This window comes from Notolepis coatsorum, assembly GCF_963971535.1.
Source record: "Notolepis coatsorum genome assembly, chromosome: 3".
In the NCBI taxonomy this organism is placed as follows: domain Eukaryota; kingdom Metazoa; phylum Chordata; class Actinopteri; order Aulopiformes; family Paralepididae; genus Notolepis; species Notolepis coatsorum.
The window spans coordinates 45,540,745-45,565,196 of NC_140167.1; the positions used below are offsets into that span (position 1 = coordinate 45,540,745).

General features: G+C 44.0%; 1 protein-coding gene across 1 annotated transcript in view; it reads right to left on the reverse strand.

The window, feature by feature from the left end:
* LOC311226229 (gamma-aminobutyric acid receptor subunit rho-1-like) overlaps nucleotides 1–24,452 on the reverse strand; it is a gene marked incomplete at both ends in the record, with an annotated part of 121,598 nt that overhangs the window by 70,041 nt on the left and 27,105 nt on the right. The window contains 2 exons of the mRNA XM_084311621.1: nucleotides 10,719–10,942; nucleotides 16,719–16,786. Of these exons, the coding sequence (XP_084167747.1) occupies nucleotides 10,719–10,942; nucleotides 16,719–16,786 (292 nt within the window). The remainder of the gene's footprint in view (nucleotides 1–10,718; nucleotides 10,943–16,718; nucleotides 16,787–24,452) is intronic.

The following is a 24,452-nucleotide window of genomic DNA, read 5'->3' on the forward strand; positions in this document are numbered from 1 at the left end:
ACATAATCCATCCACAGAGCTTTTAGAAAGGTGCAGGATAAAAGTATTGCTTTTGTCGCCAAAATATGATTGATTAATTAATTTATCATTTAAAAAATGTTGACGGGTCCAAAATGAATGTTGTTGTGTGTAGCCCCTTTTACCCCAGTTAACAAGGGCAGGGCCCTAGGTTCGTAACACCTAGCTCTTACTAATCTAATAATACAAATATACAAATATCTGTTTGGGATATAACATCAATACATTTGAAAATAGAAATGATCAAGCCAGACACTTAACTTTAAATATAAAAATAATCTGTATTGAACATATAGTGTTATATATTACATACACCGTGTGTATATATATACACATTACCGAATAAAGAAAATGTTAGTTAATAAATAAAGTATTGTCTCTCAAAGGCACCGTGTGCTCAATATCAAAAAAGGAAAACAAAATAACAGAGCTATTACTCTGTACTCAGGTTCAAACTCAAAGGCACCATGTGCTCAATATCAAAAAAGGAAATATAAATGAAAACCTATATCCAAAATGGCATTAATGATACAGCTAATTACAAATGAAATATCCTGTACAATAATACAATATACTAATATACCTAAGCCGGCATCTAATAAACAAAAACAAACAAACAAAACCCCCCGTTGCAGGCCTGATTGATGGGAAACTCACAATCCCATTTAATCTTCAGCTCTAACGAGCCAAAGTACTCACGGTCCGGAGTCAGTGTTCAGGTGGGGGGAAAGGAGAAAGTGGAGATTGAGTGCGATGCAATGTGAAGTCCTGGTGCGCCTCCCACGCTGCCAGAGGAAGTCTGTACAGGCCTTGGTAGCACAGACTGCTATCTGGTTCTGGAAGTCTGTACAGGCCTTGGTAGCACAGACTGCTATCTGGTTCTCGAAGTCTGTACAGGCCCTGGTAGCACAGACCACTTATCCTGTTCTCGAAGTCTGTACAGGCCCTGGTAGCACAGACCGCTTATCCTGTTCTCTCTATTGTAGTGGGTTTCCGGGTTAGCTATCCGGGGCCTGCTACTGTTTACCTAGCTTAGCCAGCTAGCCTCAATACCCAGTCCGATGTGGAGCAATTGATTGGGCATGCCTATCTAACATGCACAATTCCCCGACGTCACATATAATGTTCAGCGTGTGTCCTAGGCCAGAACACTTGATAACACTATACAACTGGATACAACTTAGCAATGGTCTGTCAAACATTTGCACACTCTTCCACCTGCTTCTCTCACCCTCACTCTCTCTTTCTGGGGCTCGAGAGCTCAATCACCACACCTGGTTAAACCCAGTCCCATCAACCCTGACCTTTCTCCTGATTGGCCAAGCCACAGTTCCCAGTTCACATAGACAGGAGTTCTACATATTACCCATACATGAAATAATGGTATATGTAGAACATATTACCCATAGGTAAATAAGATATACAAAATACAAAATAATAACATATATTTATATAAGACAACAACTTGGTTTATATTAACAGGATAACCACTGGGTTAATATTACCAGGGTTAGTTAATATTACCAGGGTTACACCCTCCCCCTTCCAAAGGTCTGTATGTCCCCATAAGACACGACATTTAACAGACTAAGGAGTTGACCCATTCGCTTCTTAACGTTGTTTGATCTTTATAACCATACCTCTGTGCACTATGGTTAACGGTTTGTCTCTGGATTTACCTGGCTCATCATAGGTGAGTCTAATTATTGGCTTTACTGCTCGTTTAGGCCTGGTTTGTGTCTCATGCATAACTTCTTCTTCAGAGCTGCTAGCGTGCCCTCCTTGTATGTCCGACCCCGACTCAGGAGACTCTGACTCAGGAGATGGCTCCTCTTCGCTCTGTTCATCCTCGTATGTGTCAGAAGCTCTGACTGGTTCTTCATCAGGGATGACGACAGCTGGCTCTCGCACAGCCCTTTTCTTCAGGATCCCTTCCAGGTAGGTACTGTAGGGTCTGCGCTCCCTTACATACTCTACTTCAGAGGATGAGTCAGACGTCGGCTCACTCTCTTCTGTTGTAGGAGGAGACGGTATACAGTGTTGCTTCTTGATAGTTCCTGCCCTAGTTCTTGGTTTCACAGGTGTGTTGTGGTCACTCTCCGTTCTTGGCATCCGTACCAGTTGTCCAATGGGTAGGAGATGATCTCTGTGTAGGGTCCTTGTGCGTCCTATTCCATCTTCAGGACTCACTTTGTAAACAGGTAAGTTGGGCATTTTGCTCACCACCACCACGTGAGGAACAGCACTCCATCGGCTTTGGAGTTTGTGTTTTCCTCTCAACCCCAGGTTTCTTAACAACACTGTCACCAGGTTCCAAGATTTGGCAGGTCACTCTCTTGTCATAGGACTTCTTGTTTCGCTGGTGTACTTTGTCAGCTGCGGCAGAAGCTAGTTCAAAGGCTCTTTGCAGGTCGTCTTTCAGCTTAGCCACATACTTGATGTGGTGACCTCTTTCCTTGCCATCCGGCGACGTACCAAAACACACATCCACGGGAAGTCTTGCTTCTCTTCCGAACATCAAGAAGTACGGAGAGTATCCGGTGGAGTCGCACTTGGTGCTATTGTATGCATGCACTAAGTAAGGTACTTGCTGACTCCACTGCCGCCTCTTTTCTTGACTCAGCGTGCCCAGCATTGACAATAGCGTGCGGTTAAAGCGTTCGGGCTGTGGGTCTCCTTGTGGGTGATACGGAGTGGTTCTGGATTTCCGTACTCCCATCATTTGCAGCATCTCCCGGATCAGGGACTTACGAGTGATGCACTCTCCACAGTTCTTAATGTACTGTTCCACTTCTACAGACATCTTCGGCCAGAAGAATCTGCTCCTCAGTTGGTCGACAGTTCTCTCAATGCCAAGGTGTCCTAAATCGTTGTGCATGGCCTTCAACACTATTTCTCTGAACTCTTTTGGGAGTACAAGTTGAGTGACAACATCTCCAGAAGGTCGCTTGCTTAACCGATACAACATACCTTCTTTCATGGTCAACTTTCCCATCTCTCGTTTGAGCTTAGAGAGTTCTGGACTTGCATCCTCATCTTCAAGCCATTTCCCCTGCTTCACGGCCTTGATAGCAGGTCCTATATCGACATCCTTTTCCTGAGCTCTCTTAAGCTCTTGCTTTGACATCTGTTTCAACGACTCGGATTCCAAGTGGGTTGGAAACGCATAGATGTCTGGGATGCACTGAGGGGAAGCTCCCAACTGGTCGACACCTCCGTGGGCAGCTGTGAGTCTCAGGGATAGAGATTCGCTGGCCGATGGCCTTTACTCCAGTCTGTGATAGAGTCACCCATTCATTACGGGTTTCTTCCTCAGGCATGATCCGGGACAGTAGGTCTGCATCTATATGGTGTCGGCCCGGGCGGTACTGTACATCAAATTCATAGGTGGACAGGGCAGCCAGCCATCGATGCCCTACTGCACTGAGCTTTGCTGTGGTGAGCATGTGACGTAGGTAAGGGGATTGTTATCCGTACGTACTGTGAATCTGGCTCCGTAGAGATAATCATGCAATTTGTCTACTACAGACCACTTTAGCGCCAAGAACAAGTTCTGCTCAGATGCACTCAGTTTTCTGCTTGCGAAAGCCACTGGTCGCAGGCCCTCTGTGTACTCTTGGTAGAGCACTGCTCCAAGTCCCTTCAAGCTAGCGTCAACATGTAGGATGTAAGGCTTTTGGGGGTTTGCAAATGCCAACACAGGTGCATGCGTCAGACAGTGTATGATCTGGTGAAACGCATCTGTGCAAGGCTGATCCCATCGTTCTCCAAAAGGCTCCGACTCTTTGATGTACGCCTTACTCCTATCATGGGCGTTCTTTCTGCTCTTCTGCGTGGGTGCATAACCCTTTGTCAGCTCCGTCAGTGGTCGCACAATGGCTGCGTAATTGGCTATGAAACGCCGATAGTAGCCACAGAACCCTAAGAAGGATTGCAAGGTCTTCAGGTTCGTCGGGCAAGTCCAGTTGGTAACCACTTCTATCTTTTCCGGGTCAGGTTCGACACCCTCGGCGGACACAATGTGACCCAGGTATTTCACTCTCGGCAGGCAGATTTGACACTTGTCTATGGAGAGTTTCAGTCCGACTTCTCCGAGGCGATCCAGGACCTTGAGCAGCCTTTCTTCGTGCTCCTCTAGAGACCTCCCGAAGACAATCAGGTCGTCAAGCTACACCAACACCTGGAGTAAGTTCATGTCACCTACTGCTCTCTCCATTAACCGCTGAAAGGTTGTTGGGGCTCCACTTATGCCCTGTGGCATCCTCTCAAACTCGTAGAATCCTAATGGGCAGATGAACGCCGTCTTCTCTCTGTCTTCCTCCAACATGGCGATCTGGTAATAGCCGCTTCGCAAATCGAGGACAGAGAACCATTGACTTCCTGTCAGGGCATTCAGCGCATCATCAATGCAAGGGGTTGTGTATTGGTCTGGGATGGTACGACTGTTGAGCAACCTGTAATCGATGCACATCCTGACTGTTCCATTTTTCTTCCTCACAACCACGATTGGTGAGGCATAGGGGCTCCGAGACTCTCTTATGATCCCGGCTTGCAGGAGCTCTTGTAGGTGCTTTCGCACGTCCTCAATGTCTGCAGGTGCCAGTCGTCGTGAACGCTCACGGAATGGGCGAGGATCAGAGAGACGGATCTGGTGTTCTACCCCTTTAGCTAGTCCGACATCCCACTCTTCCATGGAGAAGACATGAGATCTTTGCGACAGTTTTTGGCGAAGACGGGATTTCCACTCTTCTGAGATAGGCGAGTCTCCGAAGTTGATTCTGCTCTCATCAAACTCTGATGAGGTTGTCTCTTTTGGCGGGATGACAGTGACTGAATCCACCAGGTGCAGATACCCAATCACCATTCCCACTGCTATGCTTGTTTCGCTCAGAGAGTCATTTTTGACTAGGACTCTGAAACTGTTGCTGTCCATGGCCTGGCTACACACTACCATGGGCTGCAGTGACACACCAGCAGGGAGAGGGGCTATTGGTGAGGCGTCTAGCATTAGGATCTCCTGGCCTACTGCCTGTGTTAGCTCAACTTTGCACACAGCCTGCACATCACCACCAGGGGGTAGAGTCAACGGACCTGGTCCTTTCCACCTCACTGAGCCTACTCTATCTTCTCCCTCCACCATCTCATCTGAGCGCTTCAAAGTAGCCTGGTCTCCTACAGCACAAGCTTGGACGCCTAAGGTCGAAGTCACATCAATCCCACCGTCTCTGCACTGCTTCACCAATCGTCTTACATGATTAGCATTGGTCCCTACAATGACAGATTGTCTGGTCTGCAGTCTTAGGGCTCGGGCAGATGAGTGCAAGGACTGTCATAGTCTGACTGGTACCTACCACCTCTGCTGGATACTCTACATCTACGACTACATAGCCATGGTAGGGGTAACTCATATTGGATTCACTTAGACCCCAGAGGGCTAGCCCAGAGACAGGCTGAATTGGGACATGAGATAAGTACTTCTGATACCAGGGTGCAAAAATTATAGTCACCTGGGAGCCGCTGTCTAACAGGGCAGTGCAAGGTTGTCCACTAACCTTCAACTGTACAAGGCTAGGTGGCCCTACCAAACCCTCAGGGATAGATGGACTCTGTAAGGTAACTGCACTCTTTTTCACTTCACAGTTCTTGTTACCATGGGTGACACTACCTGTCTGCTGCTGGTCTTTTGCTACTCTCAGGGCATGAATTAGTCTCTTGATAACCTTAGCCTGGTTCTCAGGGTTTTGACACTTCCCTGCAAAATGACCACCCTCACCACACCGGTAGCAGAATTTCTCCTCTGCACCCTTTGGCGATCTCCGGGGATAGCTGGAGACAGGTCTTGACACGTCCACCGTCGAGACTGCAGCCGCAGTTTCTCTGGGAGTCACTCTTTGGTCAACTTTGTTTTGGAGTCGCTTCATCTGTTTCCTCAATGCCGCTAACTCGGAGTCAGGACGAAGCTCACTGGGTGTGGCTACATTGAGAGCCATGTTCTCCCCAGTATCTTGCCTGCCTCGGTCTGGCCTAGTCGCCACTGCAGCAACTAAGGACTTTAGCTCCTTTACTTCGGCTTTCAGGCTCTGGATTTCAGCCTGTTTTCCGTCAATTTCTGTCATCACCGGAACACACTGCACAGCGGGGAAGAGTTTCTTCCTTGAGGCCTCATACTCTTCCTCTGAGCGTATATCCTTCAATAGCTGAAGAAAGGTAGGCGGTGCTGCTTTCCTCTCTCTTAGGCGGAGATTAACGAGCATTAGATCAGAGGCCACTGCACCTCGCAACAACTGCTCTATCCGTGCTCTGTCCACATTTGTTGGTAGAATACCACCTCGCTGGCTCACTTTGTCTAGTGACTGCTCCAGACGCCTCAGAAAGTCGGAGAGTTTCTCACCTGGCTGTTGCTGCATCATTCGGAACGAGATGTACAAGTCTTCTCCAGACTGCATAGTTCCAAACACATGTTCCAGGGCTTCCAGGCATTCTCCAGGACTAACATCAGGGTTGCTGGCTCGTGCAGATTTCACTATTTCTAGTGCAGAGCCTTTGAGATTTTCCATCAGCCTCTGCCTCTTCTCTTTATCAGAACCGTCACTTTCTTCTACCATGAGTCGTGCTTGCTCTAACCAGTGTTCAAACTGTTCTTCACCTGATGGAGTGGGCAAGGTCCCAGAAAACAGACGTAAGCGCCGATAGCTGTTATGCTCAGTGGGGGGTTTTACTTTGTCCATCAATTCACTAAGTGCACGCAGGATGGATTCGGTTGGGCTAATGGGAGAGTCTGCTCTCTGAAACATGTTCTGGAGGTCTTCCTCCGTCATCCCCTCAGCATACAGTAGTCCTGCTAACTTCTCGCAGAATTTAGCATCATCCACAGGGGCTGAGGGGGTCTCTCCTACTATGATTATAGGCCACGCCTCACCACCATCCGTAGGCATAACTTCAGGGGGAACATTCTCACCCGTTACCTTTTCCCGACATTCACACAGGATCATAAACTTTTTTCGCTGTGTACTGAACGACCTGCCTCTGACACGCACTCGCCCCAGACATTTTACTGTCTCCAGGGTCTTTTCTATGTTGGTGACATCAACATCTTCTGACATGAGGACCATAAGCGTATGAGCCACATTTAATCCCTCCCCACGGCACCAGTCTTTAAGCTCCATCACAAGCGCAGCTTGAGTGTCCATTTTATCCATTTAGAGATTTTTTTTTCCTTTTTGCAAATTAAACAATATATTTATTTCTTTTTATGGTGCTACTGGCTTGATTTCTAACCTATATTTTGTTATAAACCCAAACAGTTCTCACTGGAACCTCCATTTATGTAGCCCCTTTTACCCCAGTTGACTTAGAGGGCAGGGCCCTAGGTTCGTAACACCTAGCTCTTACTAATCTAATAATACAAATATACGAATATCTGTTTGGGATATAACATCAATACATTTGAAAATAGAAATGATCAAGCCAGATACTTAACTTTAAATATAAAAATAATCTGTATTGAACATAGTGTTATATATTACATACACTGTGTGTATATATATACACATTACCGAATAAAGAAAATGTTAGTTAATAAATAAAGTATTGTCTCTCAAAGGCACCGTGTGCTCAATATCAAAAAAGGAAAACAAAATAACAGAGCTATTACTCTGTAGCTACTCAGGTTCAAACTCAAAGGCACCATGTGCTCAATATCAAAAAAGGAAATATAAATGAAAACCTATATCCAAAATGGCATTAATGATACAGCTAATTACAAATGAAATATCCTGTACAATAATACAATATACTAATATACCTAAGCCGGCATCTAATAAACAAAAACAAACAAACAAAACCCCCGTTGCAGGCCTGATTGATGGGAAACTCACAATCCCATTTAATCTTCAGCTCTAACGAGCCAAAGTACTCACGGTCCGGAGTCAGTGTTCAGGTGGGGGGAAAGGAGAAAGTGGAGTGCGATGCAATGTGAAGTCCTGGTGCGCCTCCCACGCTGCCAGAGGAAGTCTGTACAGGCCTTGGTAGCACAGACTGCTATCTGGTTCTGGAAGTCTGTACAGGTCTTGGTAGCACAGACTGCTATCTGGTTCTCGAAGTCTATACAGGCCCTGGTAGCACAGACCGCTTATCCTGTTCTCGAAGTCTGTACAGGCCCTGGTAGCACAGACCGCTTATCCTGTTCTCTCTATTGTAGTGGGTTTCCGGGTTAGCTATCCGGGGCCTGCTACTGTTTACCTAGCTTAGCCAGCTAGCCTCAATACCCAGTCCGATGTGGAGCAATTGATTGGGCATGCCTATCTAACATGCACAATTCCCCGACGTCACATATAATGTTCAGCATGTGTCCTAGGCCAGAACACTTGATAACACTATACAACTGGATACAACTTAGCAATGGTCTGTCAAACATTTGCACACTCTTCCACCTTCTCTCACCCTCACTCTCTCTTTCTGGGGCTCGAGAGCTCAATCACCACACCTGGTTAAACCCAGTCCCATCAACCCTGACCTTTCTCCTGATTGGCCAAGCCACAGTTCCCAGTTCACATAGACAGGAGTTCTACATATTACCCATACATGAAATATGCAATGTGCATGTATTCCCTCCCTATTTTATCCATTCATCCATGTGGAATGCACCTGATTGGATAAATGACATGCCTGTGCTAAAAGGTTACACATGCTGGGCTGACTTTTTATTCATACTATTGGCTTGGTTTGGTTTGAATCCTGCCAATAGGGAGGTGTAGTGGTTACGTCATTGGTGTGTCCGGCCGGTCCACCTTGCTTGAAATCGCAATGTATTTGCCCATTGTCCATTTCTAAATCGTCTCGTTTAAAACAAATAAAGCATGAACATTTGCATGGTGTACCTTTCTGTGCATATTCATCCACAATCTATAGCTCAACATGAAAATATTCGCAATTAATCGTAAACTAATTATGTCAAATTTTATTTCAACCAAAAATGCTTAGACAATAATGTTAGTGATAGAAAGGAACTCATTTCATGCAAAAATGGAAAGCTTGCCAATGTTCATGAGGCATAATTATTACAATAGCCAATATTACATTTTCCCAATGATAAATTCCTAAACGGGTGGACCGCACGGGCGGTCCAAAGTGACGTCAGACCTCCCTATGGGAACCACAGACAGAGTGAAAAATAGCAATAGTTTTTACGTTCTCCGCATGATTACAACCACACACCGTGTCCATCTGGTACACTCATTAGCATCGTTCAGGATAACACACATTTTGTTCCAGTACATTCCAAAGACCCGCCACATGTTAAGAAACACTTGTCTACTATTTGTTGATCTGGGACCCTCCTAGAACTATTAGAGGGCAAGCAATGTTGTTCTAACAATATAATATTTATCTTCTTCTTCTTCTTCTTCTTCTTCTTCTTCTTCTTCTTCTTCTTCTTCTTCTTCTTCTTCTTCTTCTTCTTCTTCTTCTTAGTAGTAGTAGTAGTAGTAGGAGGAGCAGTAGTAGTAGTAATAGTAGCAGTAGCAGCAGTAGTAGCAGTAGTAGTAGTAGTAGTAGTAGTAGTAGTAGTATTAGTAGTAGTAGTAGTAGTGGTAGTAGTAGTAGTAGTAGTAGTAGTAGTAGTAGTAGTAGTAGTAGTAGTAGTAGTAGTAGTAGTAGCAGCAGTAGTAGTAGTAGTAGTAGTAGTAGTAGTAGTAGTAGTAGTAGTAGTAGTAGTAGTAGTAGTAGTAGTAGGAGCAGTAGTAATAGTAGCAGTAGCAGCAGTAGGAGCAGTAGTAGTAGTAATAGTAGCAGTAGTAGCAGTAGTAGTAGTAGTAGTAGTAGTAGTAGTAGTAGTAGTAGTAGTAGTAGTAGTAGTAGTAGTAGTAGTAGTAGTAGTAGTAGTAGCAGTGGTAGCAGTGGTACTAGTAGTAGTAGTAGTAGTCGTAGTAATAGTAGTAGTAGTAGTAGTAGTAGTAGTAGTAGTAGTAGTAGTAGTAGTAGTAGCAATGGTACTAGTAGTAGTAGTAGTAATAGTAGTAGTAATAGTAGCAGTAGCAGCAGTAGTAGCAGTAGTAGTGGTAGTAGCAGCAGTGGTACTAGTAGTAGTAGTAGTAGTCGTAGTAATAGTAGTAGTAGTAGTAGCAATGGTACTAGTAGTAGTAGTAGTAGTAGTAATAGTAGTAGTAATAATAATAGTAGTAGTAGTAGGAGCAGTAGTAGTAGTAGTAGCAGTAGCAGCAGTAGTAGTAGTAGTAGTAGTAGTAGTAGTAGTAGTAGTAGTAGTAGTAGTAGTAGTAGTAGTAGTAGTAGTAGTAGTAGTAGTAGTAGTAGTAGTAGCAGTGGTACTAGTAGTAGTAGTAGTAGTCGTAGTAATAGTAGTAGTAGTAGTAGTAGTAGTAGTAGTAGTAGTAGTAGTAGTAGTAGTAGTAGCAATGGTAGTAGTAGTAGTAGTAGTAGTAATAATAGTAGTAGTAATAATAATAGTAGTAGTAGTAGGAGCAGTAGTAGTAGTAGTATTAGTAGTAGTAGAAACAACAACAGTATCTTTAAAAGGAGTATTTTCTCTTTATAGTGACAGTAGGAAGGCAGAGAGGAAGAGAGATGACTCAGGACAGAAGGCTCTGTTGGGAGTTGATCCCAGGTCAGAATGATGGGGGTCTTTAATCACTTGACACTTGTTGTCAAGACTTTGAAGACAATCAAAACGTGAGCGCTGCTACCTGAGACTGTAGAGCACATTGCCGTCCGGGTAGACCCTCAGCATGACGTTCTCTGTGGTGGTGTCATGGATGAAAGACCTCTTGGAGTGGACAAAGAACATGTCAGGAACCCAGATCTTCTTCGCCAGCCTACTGTCGAATGTCATACTCTGGTTATTGGTGCTGGGGAAAGACAGCCGCTCGTCCTTCCAGTAGTGGCGCAGATACAGTGTCATGGTGAAGTCCTACACAGGGAGGGGTGGAGACAAGAAGTGTTGTTGTATTGGATAAAGATGTCTAAGGTAGAATTCATCATTGGCAAAAGTAGTGTATGATTGCTGTCAAGTGAAAACCTTGTATCTCCAATTGTGGTCATTTTCATGTTTTTACTTGAAGGTTCTCTATGGGAGTGAGTTTCATGAGCCTACTGTATATAAGGCCCATGAAACCCATTCAACACCCAAATGCATAACTTACATAATTAGGGATGTTCGATATTGGCTTTTTTACCGATATCCGATATACCGATATACTCTTAATTTCCGATACCAATATCAACCGATACCGATATATGCAGGGTTTCCCCCCCCAAAAAACACAACATTATGCATACTTTTCACAATAAATAAAATAAGAATTTGTTCTTACTTGCTTGCCTGGGTAAATAAAGGTTAAATAAATGTAAAAAAAACGATACCGATAATTTCCGATATTACATTTTAATGCCAATATCGGACATCCCTATACATAATACATGGTTGTCAATTTCAACATGAGGCTGTTTTTCTTAATTACATAAAGGGATATATAAGGTTTTTACCTGACATCAGTCTACCTTTGTGCCAAACTTTTCTTTTCTAGTATCATATACATTGGGCGGGGCTTAAGTGTAGGGGCGGGGCAAACATATACCAATTAATTCAAATCTCCCCACATCATTCCTATAACACTGTTACACTATTGCACTATTATTACAGCATTAGACAGTAATATACTATTACGCTATTACACAATCACACTATTACATAGTATTATTACACTAGCCCACTATGACACCATTGCACAATCAAGGCGGGCATGGCCACCTTCATTTCACTATATGTCTCATGTATGTATGTGACAAATAAATCTCTTGAATCTATTGCACTATTTCACACTATTACATGATTACAACATTACACACTATTACACAATTAAACATTAATATACTAGTACACACTATTACACCACCACAGTATTACACTATTATACACTATTTGGTGGAATAAACCTGTAACGCTATTTGGGTGGAATAAACCTTTAAAACCTTAAGTTCATTGACACTGCCATAAGTCTCTACAACAAATGGTTCATGAGAGGGGGCAGGGCTTATTTCAATGGACAATGATGGAAATGAATTAATAAATGTTTGTATAGGTATATCAACGACAATAGGTTGACAATGGCATGTTGTCAACAGGTACCAGGGAGCAAACCTGTGTAGTATCACCATCTTGTGTTCAAAAAGGTGTAACTTCATACTGAATATGTATTTCAATGAACAATGATGAAAATGAATTCAAATTAAATATTTGTCATTTGCCTATTTAATAAATATTCAAGAATCCAGGCCTGCCTTCAGTTTATTTGCAACGTTTCATCTCAATCATCCCTGTAGTTTTGAGAGATTAGCGGACAGACAGACAGACAGACAGACAGACAGACAGACAGACAGACAGACAGACAGACAGACAGACAGACAGACAGACAGACAGACAGACAGACAGACAGACAGACAGACAGACAGACAGACAGACAGACAGACAGACAGACAGACAGACAGACAGACAGACAGACAGACAGACAGACAGACAGACAGACAGACAGACAGACAGACAGACAGACAGACAGACAGACAGACAGACAGACAGACAGACAGACAGACAGACAGACAGACAGACAGACAGACAGACAGACAGACAGACAGACAGACAGACAGACAGACAGACAGACAGACAGACAGACAGACAGACAGACAGACAGACAGACAGACAGACAGACAGACAGACAGACAGACAGACAGACAGACAGACAGACAGACAGACAGACAGACAGACAGACAGACAGACAGACAGACAGACAGACAGACAGACAGACAGACACACACACACACACACACACACACACACACACACACACACACACACACACACACACACACACACACACACACACACACACACACACACACACACACACACACACACACACACACACACACACACACACACACACACACACACACACACACACACACACACACACACACACACACACACACACACACACACACACACACACACACACACACACACACACACACACACACACACACACACACACACACACACACACACACACACACACACACACACACACACACACACACACACACACACACACACACACACACACACACACACACACACACACACACACACACACACACACACACACACACACACACACACACACACACACACACACACACACACACACACACACACACACACACACACACACACACACACACACACACACACACACACACACACACACACACACACACACACACACACACACACACACACACACACACACACACACACACACACACACACACACACACACACACACACACACACACACACACACACACACACACACACACACACACACACACACACACACACACACACACACACACACACACACACACACACACACACACACACACACACACACACACACACACACACACACACACACACACACACACACACACACACACACACACACACACACACACACACACACACACACACACACACACACACACACACACACACACACACACACACACACACACACACACACACACACACACACACACACACACACACACACACACACACACACACACACACACACACACACACACACACACACACACACACACACACACACACACACACACACACACACACACACACACACACACACACACACACACACACACACACACACACACACACACACACACACACACACACACACACACACACACACACACACACACACACACACACACACACACACACACACACACACACACACACACCAGGGCTCCAGACTAACTTTTTTTCACCACCGTCCCAGAACCGTCCCGAAATACAATTTTAACCGTCCCAAAGTGAATGTAACCGTCCCAAAAATCAAATGTTGTTTCTTTACTTTGGTTTTGTCGTCTATAGTTGTTATTGCCATAAGAAACACCATTCATAGAAGGGGAGAATAAATTGATTTAGACAAAAGGCTCCCAGGTGGAAAGATTTCACAAGAATAATTATGATTAAAAATAAATATATATATATAAAAAAAAAAAAGTGTTTAACAAGGTGCTAGTATAGGGATATTTGGTCACGGTGCTGTTATAGTCAACCAATTGGAGCCATGTTGATTATTCCTTCCATAGGAAAATATATTTAAATGTATTTGTATTTTATTTCGTTTTAGTTTTTTTTGTTATTACAAATGTGTGTGTTTATGGTTGAAAATGTTAGAGATAAATAAAGATCAAATCAAATCTAACTGAATAAGTTATCACTCTTCTAACAAGAAAGAAAAACGTAGTTTAGCTTTAAACTATATAATGTCATTGCGTCCAGAGATTCCACCTTTGATAACTAAAGTAATGACACTTGACTAGTAATGAAACATGTCCCTTAGATCGCGCTGTCCTCCTGGTCGATATTGATAACTGCTGCTAAAATAAAATAAGTCCCGAGTCGAGACTCTGTGCTGCTCCCAATGAATCCCAATAGTATGCAACTGCAGAGCCGCAGAGCCAGGGGCGCTTTCAGGTCCGGTCGCGTGTATCACTTCCGCAACGGATTTAGTCGGATTTCGGTTTCCGGGTTCGCCTGATTGGCCACGACGGCCACGTGACACGCCGTGGCACGCCCCCGCGGCAGCGGCAGGCTTGCCTGCGCCCTGCTGTGTTTACGCTCGCGGCGGCGGCGACTTGACCGCGAGGCTGGAGTTCACTTCCCCTTTCACATCGCGCCACGCTGCTGTTTCACATCGCGCCGCGCTGCTGTGCAGTCATCAGTCATCTAATAATATTGTCGCTTTTGTCAAGAATCACTATAGCGTATTGTATATTAGTACATTGCATAGTATATTGTATATTGTATGGTACAGTAACGGTCTCTGGAGTGCAACAGTAAGAAGCATTTGCACTGCAACTCGTACACCTTACTGTAAATTGTACCTCATCCCATTGCTGCTTTGCACTATAGCGTATTGTATATTAGTACATTGCATAGTATATTGTATATTGTATGGTAACTCAGTTACTTCTATTCTGCATCGAACATTGTACATATGTCTATACTGAACAGCGTGACCTCTATTTTTACTTCTATTTCACATGCTATACTATTTTATTTCATACTTATCGCATCTAGCACAAGCACAGTCTCTAACAGTAACAGTAAGAAGCATTTTGGATAAAAGTATTCTGCACTTCTGTATGACAACAATGTATGCCTTTCAAATGTTAAATGATAAATGATTAAATGATACACACTGAAATCTACGCTCTCTCACCCTGCTTTCCACAACGCGACAATATTATTAAACAGCAGCTCTGTCATTGAAGTGGGAAAAGTGAGCAGTCTCTAACAGTAACAGTAAGAAGCATTTTGGATAAAAGTATTCTGTACTTCTGTATGACAACAATGTATGCCTTTCAAATGTTAAATGATAAATGATTAAATGATACACACTGAAATCTACGCTCTCTCATCCTGCTTTCCACAACGCGACAATATTATTAAACAGCAGCTCTGTCATTGAAGTGGGAAAAGTGAGCCGTATTGTATATTAGTACATTGCATAGTATATAGTATATTGTATGGTAACTCAGTTACTTCTATTCTGCATCGAACATTGTACATATGTCTATACTGAACAGCGTGACCTCTATTTTTACTTCTATTTTACATGCTATACTATTTTATTTCATACTTATCTTGTCTAGCACAGTCTCTAACAGTAACAGTAAGAAGCATTTTGGATAAAAGTATTCTGTACTTCTGTATGACAACAATGTATGCGCGACAATATTGCTCTGGCGTTGAAGTGGGAAAGCGGCAGTGAAGTCCACGTCGCGCACGCCAGAGAGGGGCGTATAGCGGCGTGGGTCACGTGGCCGTTGCGGCCAATCAGGCGAACCCGGAAAACTAAATCCGACTAAATCCGTTGCGGAAGTAATACACGCGGTCCGGTCACAGGCCTGCTCAACAGCGCCCCCCACCCAACGGCTGAATTGTCAATGGCTGAATTGGAGTATTGCACTGTGCAATACTCCAATTCAGCCATTGGCAATTCAGCCGTTGGGTGGGGGGCGCTGTTGAGCGGGCCTGTGACCGGACCTGAAAGCGCCCCTGGCTCTGCGGCTCTGCAGCTGCATGCTATTCGCAAATCCAGCATGAGCCAGTTCCCGCTGCAGCCGTCGTTATCAGAACACTACATACACACATATCATAATGTTTACAGCAAACTGTAGTTGATCACCAGGTATGTTTTATTAACGTAGAATAATTCATATATATATATATGCGCGCACTGACAGTCGGCTAATTGACATTTCCTGTGAAAAAAATTAAATCCTCTCCGTCCCGTTTGCGTCCCAAAAAAGATTTCTGTTCGTCCCAAATCAATATTTGATCGTCCCCGGGGCGACGGGACATCGTTAGTCTCGAGCCCTGACACACACACACACACACACACACACACACACACACACACACACACACACACACACACACACACACACACACACACACACACACACACACACACACACACACACACACACACACACACACACACACACACGACCAAATTAATGCAGGCCTTGCATTGTGGAAATAAAGCTTAGCAGTGATATGAATGGAGAAAGTCAGGCATACTTACCATATCCACCTCAGAGATCGTATCAAGGCTTTCAACCTGAACGTCTACTCCCACTGGAATTGGAGGCCCTGAAATGTAATGAAATAAAACCAGATGCCTATGACAGGTACAGAAATGCTATGCAGTAGGGCTGTCCCAATGACCTTTTCTTCTTTTTTTTAAGATTAAATGTTCTTGTCTGGCTGATCTGAACTGAAAATTAATGTTGGATTATTATTTATATAAGCTATTTCTTATGCTGATGTATGCACAAAGAAAATGTGAATCTTGATATTGGCATTAATTGCCATGGCAGCGATTTAAGCTTTGAAGCTTCAAAGCATTCGTGTCAGTTTTTTCCCTTTTGTATTTGGCTCCCATCACCCCAATTGAGTCATTATGCCAATTCCCTTCCTGGTTGTTGCGCTGCCCTACTGTCGATCTGGAGAGGGTGTGTAGACCATAGATATATATCACTAGATGACTCACCCGCGCTGCTGGCCAACGGAGACCGACGTTGCCACATGGAGGCCATCTTGCGTGGGTGGAGCATGCCCACTCATAACATGCATGTCTATGGTGCATGTACTATTGAAATAACCATAGCTTGCAAAATTTTCAACCGGTTGGTTTGTTAAAAACGTCAGAGATGTAGTTATCATACTGCATATTTATAATGGACTTTGATATAAAAAAAGAAAGTAATTTATAAAAGAAAATGCGTCCAAGCAAGAATCATAGCCATGTTAATAATGTTTGTAATAAACCAAACTGTTTGTAAATCCGTCAAGATTTCAGCGAGTTAAGAGTATTTTTGTTTGTGCAGATCATCACCTTAAAGCAGTAGTCCACTCAAGCAAGATGGCCGCCGGTGAACTACGCGGGAGACTCCGCCTTGAGCCATCTAGTGTTTATATATCTATGGTGTAGACTACCACACGCCTCCTCTGATTCATGCAGAGTTGCCACTTGCCAGCTGCTTCATTTCACCTGACAGCAAAGAGTTTTACTGGGAGAGTTTAACTCGTGTGAAGGTTCACGCTATCTCCCCTGCTGAACAGGCAGGGACTGACCAGTAGGAGTCACTGTTGCAACGACCAGGACTCATACCCCATTGGCTTTCCACCTGTGAACACTGCTGATTGTGTTTGTATGAATGACTGACCAAGCCAGAAGTATTGTTGCCGGGATTGAACCCGGGTCTCTGCGGTGGTAGGCATAGACCTCTACACTACCCAGCCGCTCCTAGTGCATAGACCTCTACACTACATTTACATTTTGTCATTTAGCTGACGCTTTTATCCAAAGCGACTTACAAGTTTAAGACAGCAGGAAGGGTACAACTCTATTAGCTGAGTAACAATGTTCATCAAAGTGCTCCTAGTGCTTAGCCGCTCCTAGTGCTTAGACCTCTACTCTACACTACCCAGACGCTCCTAGTGCATAGACCTCTACAGTCTACACTACCCAGACACCCCAGTGCATAGACCTCTACACTACCCAGACGCTCCTAGTGCTTAGACCTCTACACTACCCAGACGCTCCTAGTGCTTAGACCTCTACACTACCCAGACGTTCCTAGTGCTTAGACCTCTACACTATAGACGCTCCTAGTGCTTAGACCTCTACACTACCCAGACGCTCACAGTGCATAGACCTCTACACACTACCCAGCTGCACCTAGTGCTTAGACCTCTACACAACCCAGACGCTCCTAGTGCTTAGACCTCTACACTACCCAGACGTTCCTAGTGCTTAGACCACTACACTATACCAGACGTTCCTAGTGCTTAGACCTCTACACTACCCAGACGCTCCTAGTGCTAAACCTCTACACTACCCAGACGTTCCTAGTGCATAGACCTCTAAACTACCCAGACACCCCAGTGCATAGACCTCTACGCCAGCGGTTCTCAACAGGGGTGCCGCAGAGAGCTGCCAGGGGTGCCTTGAGATTTATAAAAAAAGAAAAAAAAATATTCTTTTTGGATTACAGAAAATTATCACTAAAGCGCTATCTGTTGCAGCTGCACTGTTTTCCATGAAAATACCATATTTGGATAAGTTTGACCATTTCTCAAAATCTTAAAATCATTATTTAATACAACACAGAAAAGGATCACCAAGTTACTCTGGATACAAAAAACCTTTACAGACAACATTGAGACAAAGCTTCCTGACACATCTCCATCCAAACTCTTGGAAGAACTCATTGAAATCTCATCTGATACCACCTGGAGAGCTAGTTTCAGAGTGTGGTGCTGAGTACCAAGTATCTCATGATGCAGCAGTTAAGGTGTTGATACCATTCAGCACCACATATCTGTGTGAAGCTGGCTTTTCATCCATGACAGCTCTGAAAACAAAATATAGGGCCAAGTTGAGCCTTGAGGATGACATGCGTGTTGCCTTGTCAAAGATCTCCCCACGTATTGACCGTATTATTAGCCAGCAGCAGCAGACCTCGCATTGAGCTAGAAATGTCCACTGAGTGAACGAGTGCTTATTTTCTGTATTATTTATATTTTTTGAGAAATGGTAACTTGGTGATCCTTTTCTGTATTTAAAAAAAATACATGATTTTCTGTTTTTGAGAAATGGTCAAACTTATCCAAATATGCTATTTTTATGGAGAACAGTGCAGCTGCAACAGATAGCACTTTAGTGATCCTTTTCTGTATTTAAAAAAAAAATCATGATTTTCTGTTTTTGAGAAATGGTCACACTTATCCAAATAATGCTATTTTTATGGAAAAGTGTGCAGTGCAACAGATAGCACTTTAGTGATCATTTTCTGTCATTTTATTTAAAGAAATATGCTATTTGATTTACTACTACAAGCAGTGTAATGTCAACAGTACTAACCATTTAGACCTGAAACACCTGTCAATAATGCATTAGGCATATACACACAAATGTGTTTCCCGGTTTCTAACATTATTTTGAAAGCAAGCACTTTTGTCATCATTGTAGCAAAAAAGACAGGACCGGAAAAGTCTTTATCGTATGTAGGGGTGCCCTGAAATATTTTATTGAACACAGGGGTGCCTTGGCAGCAGAAAGGTTGAGAACCCCTGCTCTACACTACCCAGCCACTCAGAACTCTACACTACCCAACCACTCCTAGTGCTTAGACCTTTACACTACCCAGCCGCTCCTAGTACTTAGACCTCTACACTACCCAGACGCTCCTAGTGCATAGACCTCTACACTACCCAGACGCCCCAGTGTGTTACGGTGGTGCCGCTTTGCTGGCATGATGTGGTGGAACTCAGTTTGCAGTGTAGAACGGAGAGGTATAACAGGAAACAGGAGACGGCGTAGTGATGAATAATAAAGGTCTTTACTTAAAACAGAAAACAACAAACGCGACTGACAACAACGGTAACAATTAACAATGAACCAGCAAGTGACTGCTGGCCCACAACACCTAATATACAGACACTGATTAGAGACAGAGGGTAATTACAAACAGGACACAGGTGTGGTAGACAGAAAGATAAGATAAGATATTCCTTTATTGATCCCCTTGGGGAAATTCAGGCATCATAGCAGCATGGGGGAAGGGGGGGGGGGGGGTGGTACAGGTAGTAAAAACAACACAGGCAGTGTAAACAATTATGTCAATTTGGTCAGTATAATTTACTATCTAACTAGCTGAAAAAAAATATATATTCACATTATTCACAGTGTCACATAAGGTGCAGTATGCATAGGGTAGTGTTATAATCTACTATCTACTGAGTATACATTATTCACAGTATCACAGTATCCACTGAAATATACATTATTCACAGTATCACAGTATCACAGTATCCACATAAGGTGCAGTATGCCTAAGGTAGTGTAGGTTGTCCTCCTTGGGTTCCTATAAGTCCCAGGTCAATGTCTGGTAGCAGTCGCTGCCCCCTGTTGTGGGGCCTGGAGGCTGCTAGTCGCTGCCCACTGTTGTGGAGCCTGATGGCCGCTGGTATGAAGGACTGTCCGAGGGGGTTAGTTGAGTGTCGGGGGGGAATGAGTCTGTGGCTGAACGAGCTTCTCATCTTGACTAGCTCGTCGTAGAGGGGGTGGTAGGGGTTCTCCATGATGGCAGCCAGCTTCCTTATCATCCCCCTCTCTGCCATCACCTCTAGTCTAGGTAGCTCCACTCCCACCACGGAGCTAGCCTTCCTCACCAGCTTGTTGAGCTTGTTGGTGTCCCTTGAGTTGATGTAGCCTCCCCAGCATGCCACAGCATAGAAGAGGATGCTGGCCACTACAGACTGGTAAAATGACTGCAGCAGTCTGTTGCACACATTGAAGGACCTGAGTCTCCTCAGGAAGAACAGCCTGCTCTGTCCCTTCCTGTAGAGGGCCTCTGTGTTATCCGACCAGTCCAGTTTATTGTTCAGGTGTACCCCAAGGAACTTATATGAGTCCACCACCTCCACATCCACCCCTCGGATGGTGATGGGAATCGGGGGGGGCCTCTTCTTGCCCCTCCGGAAGTCCACCACCAGCTCCTTGGTCTTACTGGTGTTGAGTTGGAGGTGGTTGCTGTCGCTCCACCCCACGAAGCTCTCCACCAGGGCTCTGTACTCCTCCTCATCATCGTCGGTGATGTAGCTTACGATGGAGGAGTCGTCTGAGAACTTCTGCAGGTGGCACCCGCTTGAGTTGCAGCAGAAGTCTGAGGTGTAGAGGGTGAAGAGGAAGGGTGACAGCCAGGGCCGGACTGGGGAAATAATTCATACCGGGAGATATAGCGCGAAATATAGCCGCAATCAGGCCACTTTTTAAGCGGGGGGTCTGGGGGTCCCCCACCCGGAATTTTTTTGTTACAAAGACAGCATTCTGGTGAATTTTAGTGCATGTGAATCACAAACTAATGAGCCAACAATTGCTTAGTACAATGTACTCTTATGAACCTCAAATAAAACTGTTGTGGCACTAGCAATGCTACTCTCTCCACCTTCAAAAAGAAAAAAGCAAGCGCACAACATATTTTTCTATTTACTATTATAATACAGTTAACCACTCTCTCCACCTATTCAAACAGAGCAAGAGCACAATACCATATTCACTTTACTGATGCACTACCCATCAACAGTTAAAATAGCCCTTTACACAAACATTAAATAACAGACCTTTCATTTCAATACTATAATAACAGTAGCCACTGCCAGAATAGTGACACATGTATCGCGTGTGGTGAGCACACGCATGCATGCACAACGAAGACAGAAGATTGCGTTGTCTCAATCATTTTAACTATAAAATGAGCTCAAAGTATGAGCTCACTGACTGAAATTTCCAACAAAAAGCATCAATTGTCAAATAATATTGATCACATTAACTAGACTAGATGTTTTTGAGGAAATTAGAAAGGGAACAACAACTTAACCCTTGTGTCTGATCAGATTCTTATTTTTTTGATAACTTTGCAGTGATTATGTTTGTAGCCAATGTGGCAAAGGTGTGTAATCTTTGAATTATCTTTGAATTATTTTGACTTTCTCTTTATCTGCCATTCCATTCGCCGCCTCCGCTGTCAATCAGTTGTATCGCCTGGTCCTGCCTCCACCAATCACAAGCGGCAGCATGGCTCCATTTCTGTGTGTGATCCGCGTGAGGGAGAGAGAGAGATAGTTCTCCAACTCTGTCACAGACAGTGAAATCCTGGTTGTTCCCCACTCACCTAGGTTATCTAACTATCGCGCCGCGCCGCCGCCACAACTAGAAACAATGGCCTGGCAAAAAAAATTAAAAAAATTATAATAAAAAATATATATAATCTTTTTTTTTTTTTAATATAATTATTTATTTTTTTTATCTGTGCAGGCCAGGCCACCGGGAAAACTCCTGGTGCTCCCGATGGCCAGTCCGGGCCTGGTGACAGCACAGTTCCTTGGGGGGCGCCGGTGTTGCTCACCAGTACGTCAGACTGACTGTCCTTTAGTCTGACGTACTGCGGCCTCTCAGTGAGGTAGTCCTTGATCCAGGCCACCAAGCCGTGCTCCAGCTGCATTGCGGAGAGCTTCTCCGCTAGCAGTGACGGCTGGATGGTGTTGAAGGCGCTGGAGAAATCAAAGAACATAATCCTCACTGCGCGGCTTCTCCAGGTGCGTGTACGCTCTGTGGAGCATGTAGATGATGGCATCCTCCACCCCGATGTTTGCCTGGTATGCAAACTGCAGGGGGTCGAGGGAGTCACGCACCAGGGGCTTGAGGTGTTGCAGGACCAGTCTCTCAAACGTCTTCATGACGTGTGACGTCAGAGCGACTGGCCTGTAGTCGTTGAGGGTGCTGGGTCGTCCCTTCTTGGGCACCGGGACAATGCAGGAGGTCTTCCAGAGCTGGGGCACCCTCTCCAGCCTCAGGGAGAGGTTGAAAAGAACACAGAGCACACTGGGAAATTGAACAACAAGACTAAAACATATTTACAAAACACAGACAGGGGAACACAAGTCTAACAAAGTGGAGACAACAATGACAACACAGACAATAAACATAATAAACATAAATGGCAGTAAATAATAATAATCAATGTATGATATGCAATGAAATGACAGTAGGAAACCCCCCTTAGGGGCCCCATGTCACTCGTAAAAAAAATTATTAAAAAAAACCCTTTACATAAAACCAAAACTGGACATGTAAACAAGAACAATTAAGAGGAATTATCCATCTGGTCAAATGTACATGCATTGCCATGTCTCATTCAGGTTTGCTTGCGCATTGTTACAAAGGCATTATTTTCAGCCAAAACAACAACATACCTATTCATAATATTGTTCATCGAGAATAGAAATTAACACTTTGATTGCCTAAGGCTAAATTCATGATATACCATAGGTTGCTGGCTCTATTTGTCTATGGAGAAATTCCCCTTCTTTGCAGGGCTATAACTTTTTAAATTCTATTGCTAAATTGCCATTATTAGGGCCCATTCAATGTCCTATATGTATTGTTCAGGGTGAAGCAACGTTAAACTTTTTCATTCACATATTCATACTAAAATATGGTCTAAAGTATAAGTATGTTTTCATCTCTTTCTGCAGCTTTCTCCAGAACGTGATTTATAGCCCCAAAAGCATTATATTGATGATCAAATACAGTTTGATAGCAATCGGCGCGATATAAAAAAAATCCAACTGGACGGACTTCTGGAAGTTACTACACGTAATCTGATGTTGACCGGATGGCAGAGGGGGTGTTTATAATTCCGTGGGCAGCGTTATACCATTCATCTAATGTGGGTCAAATGTTCATCATAGCAGTTAGTATCGTACACATTGAAAAATAACGCTGAATCTTACCGTATCTTCCTCGCGCCGTTGGGCGATGAGCGTGGAACAGACATTTTCCTATTATGGGATATAGAAATATCCGGTCCATTTCCAGGTTGTATAATAATATATATGTCCAAATCATGTTGTTTCTTCGAGTTATTTGCAGCGATCGATCTTCACTGTGTGAAGACTGAGTCTCTCTAACACTAGCGAGTGCCCGGACCCCATATGGAGTGAGTCCTACCGGGTTAAAGGTAACATCCGTTTTTTCGATCTGCCGATCGGCCACCAGATGGCGGTCTTGAACCGCTAGAGGATTGAGAGGAGATCACACTTGTGTCTTAGGGCCCCGGAAAGGAAATATGATTCCGATCACAGATTTTGAAATATTGATATCAAAGACGAGTTACGGCGTCTTCGGCAACTTGAGCATGGCGGGGAAGGACGCCTAAAAACGTCTTCTGGCAGTTAAAGTGTTGGTGTT